Source organism: Stenella coeruleoalba (assembly GCF_951394435.1).
Source record: "Stenella coeruleoalba genome assembly, chromosome: 21".
Lineage (NCBI taxonomy): Eukaryota > Metazoa > Chordata > Mammalia > Artiodactyla > Delphinidae > Stenella > Stenella coeruleoalba.
The window spans coordinates 36,010,777-36,028,767 of NC_137167.1; the positions used below are offsets into that span (position 1 = coordinate 36,010,777).

At 41.1% G+C, this 17,991-nt stretch overlaps 1 protein-coding gene across 18 annotated transcripts in view; it reads left to right on the forward strand.

Moving 5' to 3' along the window:
* The window catches only part of TENM3 (teneurin transmembrane protein 3), a 697,856-nt gene that overhangs the window by 585,193 nt on the left and 94,672 nt on the right, over positions 1-17,991 (forward strand). For all 18 annotated transcript variants that reach the window (XM_079909550.1, XM_079909554.1, XM_079909551.1 and 15 more), the window contains 5 exons: positions 1,376-1,586; positions 2,014-2,115; positions 2,316-2,510; positions 3,592-3,792; positions 10,192-10,377. In XM_079909550.1, the coding sequence (XP_079765676.1) occupies positions 1,376-1,586; positions 2,014-2,115; positions 2,316-2,510; positions 3,592-3,792; positions 10,192-10,377 (895 nt within the window). The remainder of the gene's footprint in view (positions 1-1,375; positions 1,587-2,013; positions 2,116-2,315; positions 2,511-3,591; positions 3,793-10,191; positions 10,378-17,991) is intronic.

The following is a 17,991-nucleotide window of genomic DNA, read 5'->3' on the forward strand; positions in this document are numbered from 1 at the left end:
GCTCAGTAGTTGTGGTTCGCGGGCTCAGTAGTTGTGGCTCACGGGCTCTAGAGTGCAGGCTCAGTAGTTGTGGCGCACGGGCTTAGTTGCTCCGCGGCATCTGGGATCTTCCTGGACCAGGGATCAAACCCGTGTCCCCTGCATTGGCAGACAGATTCTTAACCACTGTGCCACCAGGGAAGTCCCCATATTTTTTAAAATTATCTTCAAATTCTCCAGTTACATTCTTCCAACTACCCAATGTTCATGATTAATCTTGCTAAAACAAAAATTAAGTTTAATGATGGTTGACTTCATGATCATATTTGGGCCGGCCATCCCTTCAAAATTCCTCCATTGTTTAATTTTTTAGACTTTTGATCAAAGATGTAAAGGCATCTTGTTATATGTTTTTGATCTAACTGTAACTAAGTAAAAATCCATGCCTTTCTCCATGATGCTCGGAATGGTTACATCAGGGTCACAGAGAGGGGTGGAGTTGGGGTAACGGGAACAGCCCAAGCTTTGGAGCAAAGCGCACTGGAGTTCACATACCACCTGCGCCAATGACCAGATATCTGACCCTGCTCGAGCTTCTCCAGCTTCAGTTTCCTTCATCTTTGAAGTGTAAACATTAATGCCTTCCTAGAAGTGTTGCTAGGAGGATTAAAAATAATCCTGGCACAAAGTAATTATTCAGTAGCAGTGGTTACTACTTGAGTATTAAATAGGAGAAGATCTTAAGAGATCATCTAATGGTCTAACTAAAACAGAGCTGCTGGGTTTGGAATAGTATAGGTTTATGGTTGTATCCCCAAACTGCCTAAACTCACAAACTTAAAAAAAAAATTTTCATAATTTTATTGAAGTATAGTTGATTGACAATGTTGTGTTAATTTCCGCTGTACATCAAAGTTATACATATATATTCTTTTTCATATTCTTTTACATTATGGTTTATTACAGGATACTGAATATAGCTATACAGCAGGACCTTGTTGTTTATCCATCCTATATATAATAGTTTACATCTGCTCATCCCAAACTCCCAATCTATCCCTGCCCCAACCCCCCTCCGTCTCTAGGCAACCACAAGTCTGTTCTGTAAACTCACAAACTTTTTATCAGTCAGAAGAATTAAATGTTTGGAAACCGTATTGCGCATCAAGGGAAGAAATGGTCTGTGATGTTTAAATACAACAATGGTATTTGGTGTGCAGTGGGTAATCTCCATCACCCCTGTAAGTGCGATGCCTAGAAGACCTGTCAATCAGGAACTTTTTTCTACCATTGTGTTTATTAGAGTAAAGGAGAAAAGTTTGGAAAGGAAAGAGAGGAGCGGCCACAACCGTACTCTTTCCGACTACTCAACAGTTCTCCTTTTCCTCATTCTCAGTACGACTTTGTGGAACTGCTGGATGGCAGCAGGCTGATTGCACGAGAGCAACGGAACCTGCTTGAGTCCGAAAGAGCCGGGCGACAGGCGAGGTCCGTCAGTCTCCACGAGGCCGGCTTTATCCAGTACTTGGATTCTGGAATCTGGCATCTGGCTTTTTATAATGATGGGAAAAGTGCAGAGCAGGTGTCGTTCAATACCATTGTGATAGGTAAGAACTGTCTTCAAAGCATCACTTCCGGGCTTCCGGCGTCAATACTGTGTTGCATAGAAATGCAACTGTCTTCACCAATTTGAATGATCCCTAGGATGTTAGAGCCTGAGGTAAAAGTGAGAAATATTTTTTAAATTGTTTATGACTGGTGACAAACCGTGAAGCACTGGAAGACAGTAGCACTTGGAAGTAGCTTGGAGGAGGACAGTGCATCGCGAAAACGCTTTAAAACGTCTGCATTTGAAATGTCAGTGTTTTGCTTTACTATTCGAATAATCTGGTATGAATGAATACTTTTGGGGGGTTATGGAGCAAGCCACCCATGCTTCCTTCAAGCTGTAGCTAAAATGATCGAAGTGACACAGTTTACCCTGCACGAGAGGCAGGCTGCACAGCAAGGACTGCTTCTTTCTCTTTTCTTCAGAGTCTGTGGTGGAATGCCCCCGGAATTGCCATGGAAATGGAGAGTGTGTTTCTGGAACTTGCCATTGTTTTCCAGGATTTCTAGGTCCGGATTGTTCAAGAGGTATGCAACTTAGATTCTTTTCTTAAGCCAATATAAATAAGCTGTAGAAACACGAGCAATTCAGAAAGCTCTCAAGACAGGAAAGAAAAGAGGGGAGAAATGGCAGATTGCTTGTTCCAACGATGTGCCTGTTCTTGGAGAATCTCGATGGGAAACGTGGCTGTTAATTCCTAATTCCTCTGTCGTGTTTTATTTCACAGCAGCCTGTCCAGTGCTGTGTAGTGGCAACGGCCAGTACTCCAAGGGCCGCTGCCTCTGTTTCAGTGGCTGGAAGGGCACCGAGTGTGATGTACCAAATACGCAGTGTATCGACCCGCAGTGCGGGGGTCGTGGGATTTGTATCGTGGGCTCTTGTGTTTGCAACTCTGGATACAAAGGAGAGAACTGTGAAGAAGGTAAACATGTCAAACCTTGCAGAGGTTTGTCGTTATAGCTTCGTAAAGAAACAGCTTATATGTCTAACCCTTAGTTTGGCAGATGAATCTTTTTATATGCCTCCTTCTGAAAGTAATTTTGATTTTGCATTGCTTCATGAACATTTTATCTAATAAAAAGAAGAAAATACCGAGGAGTCCTTTAGCTCTCTCTCAATTGTGTGAATAATTTTTTTTTTTTTACTCTGAGAAAGTACACAAACATTTTTGTCTTAGAACCAAAGGTGGACCGTTGAATTCTTTTTTTTTTTTTTTTTGCAGTTTTTCACCTTGATGCCAGCTTCTAAATCTGGCATTTTGGCCTCTCTAGAAAGACAGAATATTGAACATAGTATACTGATGGAGAAAAACACATCATGGGCTGGTGCCATACTGTATAGAATGTTGATAGTCAAGATGCTGTACTGTAAAGTGCAGTTGGACTGTTTTTTCAAGAAGCACCATTTCCGTTCTTCAGTCAAATGGATTTTATTGATCTGCACACACAAAGTGATGCAATTAAGTCTCTGGAATTAAATTTTCAGGCCATTGACCCTACAAGTGTAAAGTTTTATTGAGTCAAATTGCTAAATTAAATCTCGTCGTCACCTAAAGCACATTAAAGTGAATTAAGAGAGATGGAGAGTCTGCAACTCATTTATTTTTCAAACATTTGAGGGTCCCATACAGCTGTCAGTATTCAGCGGTTATGGATTAGGTCAGCTGATTCAGATTTTGTTATAGAGAAGCCGATACTTATTACTCTCTGATTGGGCAGAACGGAAAGCAATCGTCTGAAACCTCAAGAGCAGAAGTGTGTAATTCACTGGAATTGCAAATCCTTGCAAGAGTCTCAGTTACCTGATGGCACGGTTCTTAATGCTTTACTGTATACACGCTCTGCAGTTTTCAGAAACAAGTTCTTGCAAATAAACAGTGGGTTAACATTTGAGTATCCAAAGCGTTCAGGTAAATTAGACTGAGGTGTAATTCTTTGTTCCATATGTACTTGTGTATATCTTCTAGATTTGACCATAAATGTGTTCTCTTTTCTCTCCACTAGCTGATTGTCTAGACCCTGGATGTTCTAATCATGGTGTGTGTATCCATGGGGAATGTCACTGCAATCCAGGATGGGGTGGTAACAATTGTGAAATCCTCAAGACGATGTGTCCAGACCAGTGCTCTGGTCATGGAACATATCTGCAAGAAAGGGGCTCCTGCACTTGTGACCCTAATTGGACTGGCCCAGACTGCTCAAATGGTGAGGTTCACACATGCCATACGATTGAGCGCTTAATATTGTTTAGCTACAGGTTACGACATTTTAATTTTTAAAACACACTTATTATACTTAATACAGATTTTATTAAAGTGAACATTTATAGAAATAAATATTAAAGTAATGAAATTTGTTATCTTATAATATGGAAAGAAACAGGCTTAGTCAATTTGTCATTAAATTTCTCCTTCAGTATTAATGTAAAGAAGAATCTTTCACTTGTGTAAAGCTCTCTCTCTTCTTAACTCTGAAGCCCTGTGTACAGCTTGGAGATCTAAGCACATTAGCTCATAAACAGAGAAGCTTCAATTAAAAAATTATGTGACAACAGAAAACTTAATATTATCACAATAAAGAGTAAACATATATAGATATTATGGTGTACATAATGGTTCAACACTGAGTTTTTAATTGTAACTGTATGATTATAATAGAAATGACAGGTAGTAATTTTATCCAATCAGTCACGTTGTTTTTGAGCGCCAGCTCTGTGCATGGCTTTGTGATAAGACACTGCAGGGATAAAAGAGTGTCAGTCATCCCTGCCCCGTAGAATACTGGCTTTCAAGTTTTTGACCATGACCTAAATAACGTGTGGTCTTAAATACATTTTTACATTGTGACCTCATATACATATATGTGCATCTACTCACATCACTGAAACAAAAGGTTTACAAAGTGATATACACTGATACTTTCTCCCAAGTCTATTCTACTTTTTTTAATGCCGGTTGCAACCCATGAATTAATTCCATGACCCACTCGTTAGTCGTACAGTTTGAAAAGATGCTGTTCTAGTCTAGATTACAGTTTAATTGGGGAGATGAGATAAGCGCACATGACATACTTAGAAACCAGTGTGTTCCAGTGTAATATTCTGTTGAGTTACATGGACTGATATGCTAAAGTCAGTCAGGATTTAGATCCTGCCTTGATGCCTACTGAAAGTTGTCACGGAGATTTGTGACATTTCTTGCCTTCTTTTAAAGATTGTAGTTAGTGTGGAGGTTGAGGGAATATTTTTTGACTAGGGGAACAGTATTAGAAAGTACTTACGAGCGTGGATTCTGAAATCCGATGTTTGGGTTCATATTCAATCTGTACTACTTGATACCTGTATTCCCTAGGGAAATTACTGTATGCTTCAGTTTGCTCATCTATAAAATGGATTGAAGCATAAGACATTCTTTCCAGAGATGCTGCTGTGGGAATTGCTTGAATTGATGCATGTGAAGTAAATACTTAGTACAAAGCTTAGCCCATGATAAATTCTAAATACAGCTGCCACCACCTTTACTACTACTGCTGCTGCTGCTACCATTACCAAAGACACGACTGTGAGAATCTCACTACATACAGGGGACAGTGATGACAGAGTATTTGGAGGTAAAAACTGAGTTGGGCCCAATTATGAGGGACACATTAGACAATGGAGAATTCACTAACAATAATGATGCCCTTGATACGACGAGAACAGTGGTCCAGAACTACCCCGTGGATCAGACGTCAGAGAGAACAGTGAAACCTGAGCACTAGAAGACACCGTGGCGGGCTTTCCCAGAAGGCACCATGGGGGCTTTCCCAGAAGGCACCGTGGCGGCTTTCCCAGAAGGCACCGTGGCGGGCTTTCCCAGAAGGGCGAAGGGATGAGACCACAGTCCCTTGGAGTTAGTGGAAATGAAAAGGATAAACTGAGGGACGTTTAAAGGCAAAACAGACAGGACTTGCTGAAAAAACGGAACATAAAATAGGGTGAGAAGAGCTGGAAGTCTGAGGCAAGGGAGATTGGGGTTGGTGTTCATGTCTCTGAAAGAGGTGAGAAAGTTGGGAAGAGGTGAGAATCACCAAGTCGGCAGAACGCAGGCGCGGCAGTGGGAGGCGAGTGACAGGTAGAGACGGTGACAACTTCTGTTTGGACCAACTGAGCAAAAATAAATTAAAAAGCAGGAAAAGAAGAGAAGGAAGAATGAGGACAAGAGAAGAAGGAGGAGGAAAAGGAAAAGCAGAGGAGGATAAACAGAAGGGGGGGCGAAGGACAGATTTTATGAGCAGTGTCAGGTACATAAAAATATCGTGCAGAAGCCTTGGATTCAGACAATCCTTGTCTGCTCTTAACCCTGCCCACACCTATTGCCCTCTGAACACCTGCTGCTTAACAGTAAGTGGTTAAGAAACAGGGATTCTGCAGCTGACCTGCCTGGGTTCAGATCTAGGACTGGCTATTTCCTAGCTGTGTGATGTTGGACAAGTTATGTAACTTCTGTGCCTCCGTGTATCTGTAAAATGGGAATACTAATAGTGCCACCTTATATACAATTGTTGTAAGGGGTAAATGACTTAGTATGTGAAAAGCACTTATGATAGGGCTTTATGCGTAGTAAGTACTCCGTAAGTGTTAGCCATTAAGAAGGACTGGTGGTGGCATTGGTAATAGTTATGGTGGTCGAATTCCAAAGGCTAATTGTAGGTCATCATACTTAATTCCTCATCAATTCAGAGGCACTTCCACATAAAAGTATTGATTGGATATAGTTCCCCAAATGTGAAATTTATGAAATGAAACTAATATAATCTGTTAACCTAATGGCATAAGCCTAAATGAAATCTTGCCAGTAGCTAATTAACATGCTTATTTTAAGGGAGGAAAAAAAGACTCATAGTTTTTACAAATCACTCTTTCTTGGCATTTTGAGGAACTTGGGTAACAGGTTTGCTGCCCTATGCGTCAATATCGGCATGAAAGATTCATGGGCCGCTCTTCACCTATTATACGTTGAATCTCGGAAGCCCAAACTAAAGAAAGTCTTATATAGGCTAATTTGTGGTATTGATGGAAAACTTCTGCCGACCCCGTAAGTAGATATCCTAGTTGGAGAAACAGTTTATGAGTTTTCTTCCTGCTCCCCCCCTCACGTTTCTTTTTCCTCCTTTCTTTTCTTCCCCTCTCTCGTCCCCTCTCCTCCCTTCCCCTTTTCTCTTTCTTCCGCCCCTCCTTTTCCTCTGCTTCCCTCATCTGTGGCCATACATTGTTGGAGGCAACCAGGGTTTACAGTTGCTTAGTATTGCTTCACAGAAATGTGAGTTGATTCAGAGAGCTTGGAAAACCAGAGACTGTGGTTAGAAAATGCGAATGTGTGACGGTTAGAGTTGGCAAGGAGTATAGGGTACACAAGTAAAGACCCACATTGGGGCCAGCACTATAGGGGGCCTTGAGGATCTCACTGAAGGGTTTTAAGAAATCATCGCCAACCAAGGTTTATCAAGCAAGGGCACATGGCATTGTTTCAAATAACACATGGGGACTTCCCTGGTGGCGCAGTGGTTAAGAATCCGCCTGCCGATGCAGGGGACACGGGTTCGAGCCCTGGTCCAGGAAGATCCCACATGCCGCGGAGCACCTAAGCCCGTGCACCACAACTACTCAGCCTGTGCTCTAGAGCCCGCGAGCCACAACTACTGAGCCCGTTTGCCACAACTACTGAAGCCCATGCGCCTACAGCCTGTGCTCCGCAACAAGAGAAGCCACCGCGATGAGAAGCCTGCGCACCCCAACGAAGAGTAGCCCCTGCTCGCCGGAACTAGAGAAAGCCCACGCGTAGCAACGAAGACCCAACGCAGCCAAAAATAAGTAAATAAATTACACATTAACTCATTTTGTCCTCCACTTAAAAAATATAATTACAAGAGCAAAATAGGCATTTAGCTCTTTCTTTTGAGTTTTTATTTACATTTCCAGCTTCTATATTAAAGATGTAAAACTCCAATTAAAGTTTATAGATATTACTTGTATACAGTTACTTGATTCGGGCCTCTTACACCTCCATCAGTGAAACAGGCATAATAATACTAGCTATAAAACAATACTTGTTTGAAATATTGTCATTCTAGTTTGTTTCCCACAGTTATCCAAGTAGGCAAGGAATAATGAAATAGCCCCTTTTTTGTGTTCTGTATAAAGTTACTTAATACATTACCAGAATTATTTTATAAAGGATGGTTTGTAATTGATATTAAATAGCTCAAAAGTTAATTTGGTCTTCTTCATAAAATGGTATTGCTATAAATAGCAAAAAAAAAGGATATAAATGTTAATTAAAAGATTAAATTGGTTGCCAAAATTACATATCACTTTTACATATTTAGACTTATTTTTTTCATACTGACGTAACTATTTTGCTAGCTGAAAATCTAATTTTACCTGTATACAAAATGACCACTTAGACATAATGAGTGAAGGTCTTCATCCTATTCATCTTTAAATCCCTAATGCAAAATACACACTTAACACATGTTAACCTCTCAATATAGAGAGTTGAATGATGAACACAGTATGCTTCTTTGGGAGAAAGTAATTAAGCACAGGAAAAAACTTCATTAAACTTTGCTATTTGCTGCCAAAAGACAGAAAACTTACTTAGAATTATTAGTAAAGATCTCAAATACGCATATAGTCGTCCTGTGAAAACACCTGGGTTCACGGGCCTCCAATTTGTCTGCAATTCTCATTGAAAGTTTACAAAAACACCGTTGTTAATTCCCATTTGTGACTTAGAAGTTTACTTGCAGTAGAATTTGGAATTTCTAACCTATTGAATCCTAAAGCAAAACACTTTACCAGCTGCCTCTTTTGTTGTTGTGGAAATGACCTTCAGAGATCTAAATTCAATAGGAGAGTAGATTTTACACCTGATGAAACATTTGGTTAAGCTGCTGAAAGAGAAGAAATGAATTATTTCCATCAGAAAGTTTATAGGTTTGAAAGCAACAGAGGTTTCCTCTCTCTTCAGCAGCAGTTTGTCCATTAATTAGTCCTTCAATTCCACTTCAATTAAATTAACTCTAATTAATAAGTTCATTACAAAGATTGACGCACCTTGCTCAAAGCGAGCTTGCTAATCGCTGCTAAACACCTTCACCCTAATGAAAAATTGATTCGATTGAATAAAAAAGGGAACCTCAGAAAGAAACCTCGCTCTTCTGAGCTGAGGTGACGTTCTGTTCCTCTGAAGTTAATCAAACCATCTTGGATCTTTTAATCAAAAATTTAATTCAAAGGAGATAGAAAATGTGGCATGAAAAAACCACATACCACTCTCCTCCAGTTCATAGTCCTGGCTCTTGTTTACAACTCTCACTGAGCCTGGATGTGGTGTCTAAAAGTCTTCAGCCCTGTGAATTCCAGTGTCTGAGAAACGTTTTATTTGGTCAATGAATGGGGACATGTGATCGTGTGACTACATAAACAGTGATTATTTCTTAATTTTAAAATTCAGCTGTAGTCGTTTTCTGTCTGTCAGAAACGATCTCAGGTTTTTACTGTTGAAAGAAAACCAAAACTAAACAGTAGTCTTCCAATCTTAAGAAAAAAGCTCATTTTATTTAACTTTATATGTGAAGAGTGAAAAATAAAATAACCCTCAAAGTTCTCTGTCTCTCTCAATTGGTTCTAGTCAAAAAAAGCTTCTAAGAAAGTTTTTTAAGAAAAAAATTATTTCAGATGCCTGAATTCTATTTTAACAACCTAACCTGTTGTTACCGTTCTTAAAGTCCTTTGGTCACTTGTGCCCTTTTCAGTAATTCTAGTAATTGAAAATCCTTGCTTTGCAAATGCCAGAGCCGGCAGTTCTATATATTATTAAACCGGCTTTCTACTATGGTTTTGCTTAGCAACTTTTATCTGTCAACTGTACAAATATACTTAATAGGAAAAACAACAGCTTCTTTTATTTAACCAGCACGTCTCTGTGTCAGGAGCAAGCTAAAGTGCATACTAAAGTAGATTCTTTTTTTTTTTTTTACGCTTTTTTTTATAAAAGATTCTTTTCAGTGGAAGTTTCTGAATATTTAAAAAATTTAAGCCATAGGATTAAAAATAATCCCTTTTCAGTTTTTGCTCTATGGGTGAAACCTAACTCCTGTTAGATACCTGACATACACAGACACTTAAATATTTCGTAAATTTTATATCAATTTGATGTATGTGTGCCTGTGTTCCTGGCTGTCGAAAGATACTCCTGGAAACAGGTATGTGTGCGTACATAGTTTCCTCTCCTTATGAATCATTTGTTCTGTTTTGTTAGTAGCGTGTGTGTGTGTAAGCACATATATAATACAGAAAATTGTTTATAACTACCATGTGCATTTTACGCCCAATCGTGGCAGCATATAAAATGGAACAAAGAAAGCAAACTACGTCTGTCGCTCCTAGCCCTCGATGCTGCCATCTACTTAGTAGGTAAATGCTTTCGTACGTATGCTCAGCGACTTTGTTCTTCACCTTGTTGACGCGCGGAGTTTGAGACGAAGCGCTTCTCCCTCGCTCCCCGTCTCACTCGCCGCTGCTCTCCTCTCCTGCCCGGCTTCCTCTCTTTCTCCCCCCAGAGATCTGTTCCGCGGACTGCGGCTCGCACGGCGTCTGCATGGGGGGCGCCTGCCGCTGTGAAGAAGGCTGGACGGGCCCAGCGTGCAGTCAGAGAGCCTGCCACCCGCGCTGCGCCGAGCACGGCACCTGCAGGGACGGCAAGTGTGAATGCAGCCAGGGCTGGAACGGCGAGCACTGCACCATCGGTAGGCCGGCCGCGCCCCGCCCCGCCCCGCCCCCAGAGCGCCCCGCCCCGCCCCGCCCCGCCCCGCGGGCCTGCTGCTCACCTCGGGAAAGCTCCTCCCCCCCCCCCCCCCCCCCCCGTTAGCTTTTCCTGTCCTGTGTTCAGAAGGAGTGGCCGCTAAGGAAGGGTCTCAGGTCCCAACGGCAGCCCAGTTCTTTTTAGAGCCGCTGTCTCAAGTATCGAGTGTAAGAATGTTCTGTGCATGGTGCTGGGGGACGGCCGCCGAGACTGACTCGCATAAGGCTGATTTCGCCGTGTAACGGCAGTATTCTTTACTTGAAGAAAGAGACTCCCAGTATGTAGCCTTTGGGGCTTCTGTAGATTCCAGAATCACACGTCTTAGCACCTGTCCATCTATTTGCGTCTCTGAAAGGAGGCTGGAGTCTTTATGACTTTATCCTGTAGCACCATGAGGAAGAAAGCAGAATAAAATACACCCATCTAGCTTTTCCACAACAGTTTTATATGCTTAACACTTCTTAAAATACGGTGATGTTCTAGCACGTCTGTTGGTTAAATAAGACAAACAGGTGTTTAAGATCAAACTCTTAGTATATAACTGGTATTTCGCCTGGATACAGAAGCACCCGGAACATACATACTAGTTCCATATTTTCAAGGTCTTCAGTGCCTTTGCTTTCACCGTTTGAGTCACTGAAATGAAAACGTCTATTTAAAGAAAATACAACAAAAGTAAGTAATACAGTGCTACCTCACTTCAGTGAAAATGTACAATATTAATTAGAAATGGCACAGTCCTACAAAAATCTCATAATTTGAGGAATGGTTTTTCTCCACATTTATGTCTGTAGGGTAAGATTGGACAGAGCTGTTGGTGGCGTCTTGATGTAGTGAAGGATTTCTTCTTCCAAGGCATCTCTAAGTTTATGTACTTCACTTTAAAAAAAAAACGCATTGGTTAGCCAAGATTTTTTTTCACAGGAAAATTGAAATCACTTACATTTTATAAGCTGTCACAAATGGCATCTCTGCAGAATTTCCAGGAAGGCTCTTTTCAAATCATCTGTTTCAGGGGTCCCACTATCACCCCCCCCCCACCCTCACCGACATGTGGTGATCCGCTGGAAGGGCCCTCTCGGCACAGTTGTGCTCAGGGCTATAGACGTTTCCAGAAAGGGGAAAGACTCATCAGGTGGTGTCTGCAGGAATCCACATCCAGGTTTTCCAGGCTCCTTGTCTCCCACCAGGAGAGGTCACAAGAACCATGCCCCTTTCTCCAGCAGGGAAATGCAGCAACATATGTGCAGTGTTTCCGCCCGTTTGAGGTTGAGAGTTAAAAGGGTTTTATTGGGGCTGCTCAGCGAGGTAGCCTGTGTCAGCCACAGCCGTGAAAATTCCAGGCTCTCCAAAGAAGAGCAGATGTTCAGTGCTGCAGGTGCGCAAAATAACCTCATCAGTGTAGGGAACTCCACCTTTCCAGATGCTGGCCAAGGGCCAGCCCTGCAGACGTCTGAAGATCAGGCCTTTATGTTAACTCTTACCTGCGAATCATACCTACGGTGTCACCTGTTGAAGGTGAGCTACTGCCAGCAACTGGGGAGCTTGTAGTCCTACTGGGGTAAACTGCAAAGTGCTCATCCCCAGCAGCTGGCCCGGATGTGGCTTCCCCTCCTCTGCTCTTTAAGGGAGGCTCCGCAGGGCAGTGCAGTGACTGCCTGTTGTTCACGTGAGCCGCACTTGGGAGCTGCTACGGTAAGGCGGAAAATGGTTGACGGTCACGATTTGCGTATTTTCTGTGGACATGCAGAGGGCAATGTAATATCCCTGTGACCAAACAGCATCATGCTGCAATCCCAGAGTGCACGCACACGAGAGGCGGGGCAGGAACAACATACCTCTAAACATACACCATCGTTGCTCATGACCCCAGCACCCCCCTCATCCTAAGTGAACTGATTCTAGCTAGAGGGAAAATGTTATATATTTGACTATTTGTAGCCTGGGAAGTACAACCCACACTTGTATATATAGCTTGGAAAATGAGGAGGTGTACTATAAAGTTATCCACGAGCAGATTTAACTTGCCAACCAGCAGTCACCAAACAAATCATTCTCTGGGTGTCCTCATTGACCTTGGTCATATTACATGGTTAATTTCCCATGGAGGAGCTGTTCTCGAACAACTTTCCAGTTGTCTAGGAACAAACGGGATTTTTGCTAGGCGCAGGTCCTTTTGTTACAATTTAACGTGTCTTGCTGTGGTTGTTAATAATTCCGTTTTCTATTGTTTCGTTTTATTTTGTTGCTTTTATACTCTGTATGAGTAACAGCGTGGAAGTAAAGGACCTGTGTCATTTAAAAATAAATCTTTGAAGTGAACCGTTTAAAAGATGTAGAGAACCTTTAAATCATTGTTTTGCTCTTTTGTACTCTCAGAAGTAGTTATTCCAAGTTTTTGCATACGAAGATCCAGTTGCCTTTCCCTGTCTACTTCCTACCTGTGTGTATGTCCACAGTGAAGTCTCAGGGGTCCTTTAAAAGGAGGCCTTTGTGAGCCACTGATTAAACAGCGCAGGAAACTACAGTATATTTTCTCGTTCAGGAGAGTTCCTGTTCTGTTCATTTCGTCTCAATTTCAACAGTTAGGCATCTGGCTGGAAGGAGCTTTCACTTTATGAAAGGACGCTCGTAAATCAGCAAGATTTTTTGTCCCTTCTCCATGTTATGTGCCGTCTCATTGAATACAAACAGGGAGGTTAATTGGAAGAGAGATGGAGGAGAAATTAAACAGTTAGAAGCAAACAGAAGTTCCCAATAGAAAGCAAAGAATATTCTTCATTAGTCATCTTACTGTCTTCATAAAGTTTTCATGCTTTCATAAAACCATAGGCATTTTGAGAGTAAAACAGGTTATGAGTTTAGAGTATTCACTGAGCACCCAGCTACCTGAAGGGACTCCATCCTGATATTTTTATGAGCGTGTTTGTACTTTCCTCTCCTTATGAATCATGTATTCAGCGAATTCGGCATATTCGTCCTCAGGTTTGTTGTCCCAAGTCCTTCTTTTTTCTTGAGTTAGACTTTGACTAGTGATGTATACAGATAAAAATGAAACAAAGGGAAATCCACTTGTAGCAATACTATGATTAAAATGAATATTTCTCCCTTCCTCCCCAAAACCCACTTAGGATTGTTGGACCCTTTCATTAATAAAGAGAAGTTACATGGTTGAACCGCGTGGAATAAGCACCAGCGATGTTACTGACGTGGTTTAGTACTGACCGCGCCGGCGTAGGTGCTCAAGCAGCACAATGTCATCCTTTGTGAGCGAACGTGCGCAATCGGCCAAATGATTATCATACTCATTCTCCTCTCTGTGTTTTTCATAAGATCGGACACACGTAAGAACATTTAGAGGATCCAGAAGCTAGTTTAAAAATACTAAATATAAGTAAGTGGTTTCTAAATAATAGTTGACATAATTAGAATGTTATTGTGGCATTTCTGTATGGAAAAGCTTAAACAGTTCTGTACTGTGAGAGCTGTGGTGGTTCAAGGTCCGATCTCTGAACTGGGAGATACTTGGCCTGATTCAGTAAGCTCACCATTTGTAATGTATTCAACTGGAACCGGAATCTGTAAACAGGCAAAGGCAACTCAGTTGGTTTGGCTCTCTCTTTTCTTCTTGCTTAGGAAGAGAGGGGCCAGTTATCTGATTGGCCTGTGCTTGGAATTAATGGGGCACAGAAGCAACATAAATATCACGCCAGCCTCTACTGAGCACATGTTTGGAGGCAGAATCCGTAAAAGTGCAACGCTAACTAAATATCCTGGGCAATGATAAATCCTAAGTACCAAATTTTGAGTAGTAGTAACCTGTACCTTCTCCAGGAAATACTCTTTTTAGCAATTGCTGGAGAAAAGTTGCCCCTACAAGCATCTATTTGTATTGGAGAGCAGGGGAGGCCGTAGATGAGACTGTGACCCAAAGGGTGGGGAAGGGGGGAGATTGGATAACAGCTGCTTGTTATCTACGCGGGGGTTGTTACAAAGGTGAGGAAGGCTCAGATCTCTGTGGATGGCGAATCCCCTTCTGCAGCCTGATCTGCATTTCCCATTGCCCCACAGACACAAACAGAGAAACTGGGCTTACATTGTTTAAAAGTTGCTTAGGTTGGAAACATATTTAAATGGTGGAACAAGATCCCAAAGGAATTTTCGAGTCTCCGTTCCAATAAGTATTAGCGCAATAGCATAATTATGTAGGTGTGAATTGGGAGGCGTTGTTTTTTGGGTTTTTTTCCTTTCTGTTAGTTAGAGGAATGTTTTAGGAGAGGAGTGTTTTTTCACTTTCTTGCATCCGCAGAGTATCTCAGGTTTAAGAGCTTTTGGAGTTTGAATCTTTGCTACATCATTTACTTGGTGTATGACCCTGTGCGAATCATTTAACCTCTCTGAATATGTTTTCTCATAGATAAATATTATGTACCTCAGAGTTGTTAGGATCAAATGAAATGCTAGGATGTAAATCACTTATTAAAGTGCCTAGCAGTGTTCACTAGAGTTTTTATTTTGTTGTTGAGTATAAGTGAGTCAAACTGTAACCCAGACAACGTTTTGGGTGCTGAAATTTTTTTTTTTTTTTTTTAAACGGTAAAACAAAATGGCTATCCAAGGAATTTGCTTTAAGGAGTTAATGTAATTTCCATTTCATTGTTATAAAGTGTGACCTAGTCTCACACTGACTATGGCTTAACAAGAGGTTAATATGTTTGGGATGGCGGTTTTAAAAACCACAGTGATGAAAGACAGGTGGAGTCTATTGTGATATTTTTCTTCTGGTTATGTCTCAAACACAGAGTCGTTTATTGAGCTACATTGATTTTCCTATACTTTCAGGTAATTCAAATGGAAATTTGGCCTAGGGGAAATCCTTATTCCTTTAAGCTACAAAAGACTGGCTGTTTGTTTTAATTCTAATTCTTTAGCACATTGGGAAACAAGATCATTAATAATCACGAAGACATGCTTTGTTTGTTCAGACAAAAGTTCCACGTATAGTACTCAGCACACCTCTAATAAAAACCACCACGGTTGCTCTGGGCTTAGGGGTGCTGGAGATGAGAAATTGAAAATGAAATACACACCGCTGGGGAAGGCATCAGTTAAACAGTATGGGCGTAAAAAAGAGATCAGAACTGTACCAGTGTGGATATGGCTTAGACCTGGTATTCTAATTCTTATCTCAGGATAATGGTGAAAGAATAGTATTTTAGTGGTTAAATTAAAAAAATAGGTGGCATTTTTGAAAAAAAACGACCTCTCTCTTAATATACTTCAGAGATTACAAGATCAATACTCGTGACTTTTGTCGTGTTCTCAAATTGGGAATCATATTCATAATAATATAGAATAAGGAGGTTCTAAAACTATCTTCTTCCGTTTTAAACTTTATGACGCCCCTCTTAACAGGTGCTTACACCCACAAACGATGGCTGTAGGAGGCATTTGGCTTCACACCTGTCAGCGTCGTGTACTGACAGCAGTTAAGAAAGAGGCCTCTGGTGCCACCTGTCTGGGTCGCTGATGGCGCCGTTGACATATTTACTGTGAAACGGGTGAAGCTTAAGCATCAGGGCCCCTCACTTGCACAGGGCCCTTCTAGGATCTTACAAGGCGACCATGGATTTCTATGGTCATATGTTGCAAATCATTTAGGACCTTTGTCTCTTTCCACTCCCAACTCCTCTCCCTCACACTTTCCCTTGCGTAGGATGGCATTGGAGTGGCTGTAGGCACTTTGAGGATTCAGCTAAGGAGAATTTCACCTGGGGATGCATTTAGTTTCCATTTAATTGGATATATTTGTGAGGTGTGGAATCATTGCCATCTGTGATTGTTTCATGCTAGCCGTCTGGAGATGTTTCTGCCACCCACTGACTCATCTAGTGAACATCAGAGTACAGGGTCAGAAATGATAGGAAGATGTGAATTTGTACTACGGAGCCCCACACCAGAGGAGAATAGGTAGTGGAGCGGAAATAAGGCTTGAAACGTATGGAAACTGAAGCCCGTCTCTGGAAAATTCTTCCTGTCGTCAGATATGTTGTAAAATGCCCAATCCAAATGGGAGTTTTCTCTCGTCAGCAATATATTCGATGATGGAACTTATACAGTTATCAATGTGCCCTAATTTTCTCTTTTGATGATTATTTCTTTTTGAGGAATTTATCAGAATTCTTGTATCTTTAAGGCATGAACCTAGAGCAGTACTGCAAAATTGAGCTCATCAGTGTGTGAAGTCACATGCGTCCCAGTGTACCACAGAATCATATGAACAGACCAGGAAAAGCTTCAGGGCTTATGTGACATGAAATACTGATATTGATGAAGATGTTACCAAACTCATGATATTCTAGGATGCCATCACAACAAAGTGGCTAATGAATGTCACCAATTCACAGAGTTTTTTTAATTAATTAATTTTAATTTTTTGTTTATTTTTTTATTTTTTTGTTTTAATTTTTTTAACATCTTTTCACAGAGTATTTAAGCCTAGTTTATTACACCATAAAGTCTTCCCAAATTTGGCAGTAATGCCCCAAATTTGCATAACATTACTAATAACAAATTTTGAAGCCAAATGAAACTTTCTAGATTATCAATAATGAAAACCATATTAAACAATCACATTGAAAAAAGACTGAATTATCTGTCTAGTCTCTCTATACAAAAGAGTATAAAACCATTGTCTTATAAGGAGGCAAAGTAAATGTAGCCCAAAAATTATAGAAAAAAAGTGTTTGTTAGAGACATGTCAGGCACTTAATAATAAAAAATGTTCTGCAGTTTTTTTCTGATGTTTGTGGTGTTTATCAGCTTAAAAACTATAATTTATTGTGATTTCTTGTCATCCTAAATAATGACTCAATTTGTACCTAATTTCATATTTATAATTTGGGGTTCTTTTTCTTAAAGAGAGCCCCCCAATTTGTATCATTTCAGACCCCACAGAAGCTGGATCTACCTGTGTTCCAAACTCTATTACTTGACAGCTGTGTGATTTGGGGAAAATCACTGAAACTCTCAGTGCCTCAGTTTGCCCATCTCCAAAGTGGGAATGAAAATAGTACCTACCTCCTAGAGTTGATGAGAGGGTTGATGACCTAAAACATGTAGAAGGGCACTTGGAACACTGTCTGGCACAAAGCAAACATATAGGGATGCTACTTATTGTTACCGTTGCTAGAGTATATGGACTGAAATTAATAAAAAAGTTCACTGTGGCTGGCTCTTCCCTACTGAGTCTTATCCTAATGCAGCGGAATTAGCCAGCAGGAAAACAGGAGTGCATGCTGGTTCCAAGAACAGCTTCTCCCCTCCACTTCCCGACACACTTAAGTCCACACTACTGTGGACAGAGATGCCTCGTGATCTGTCATACAGGGTGGAAGGTGGGTCATCAGAACGCAGTAGGCATAGAGTTGAGTGGGAGGAAATTCCCCTTAGCTGACTTGGTTGGCCATGAAAATCCAGATAGGCAAAAAATCCTCCCATGAAGTGTGCAAAAAAGGAGAACTTCTTAAGATCCTTCCTGCTCAGCAGTCCCAGTGAT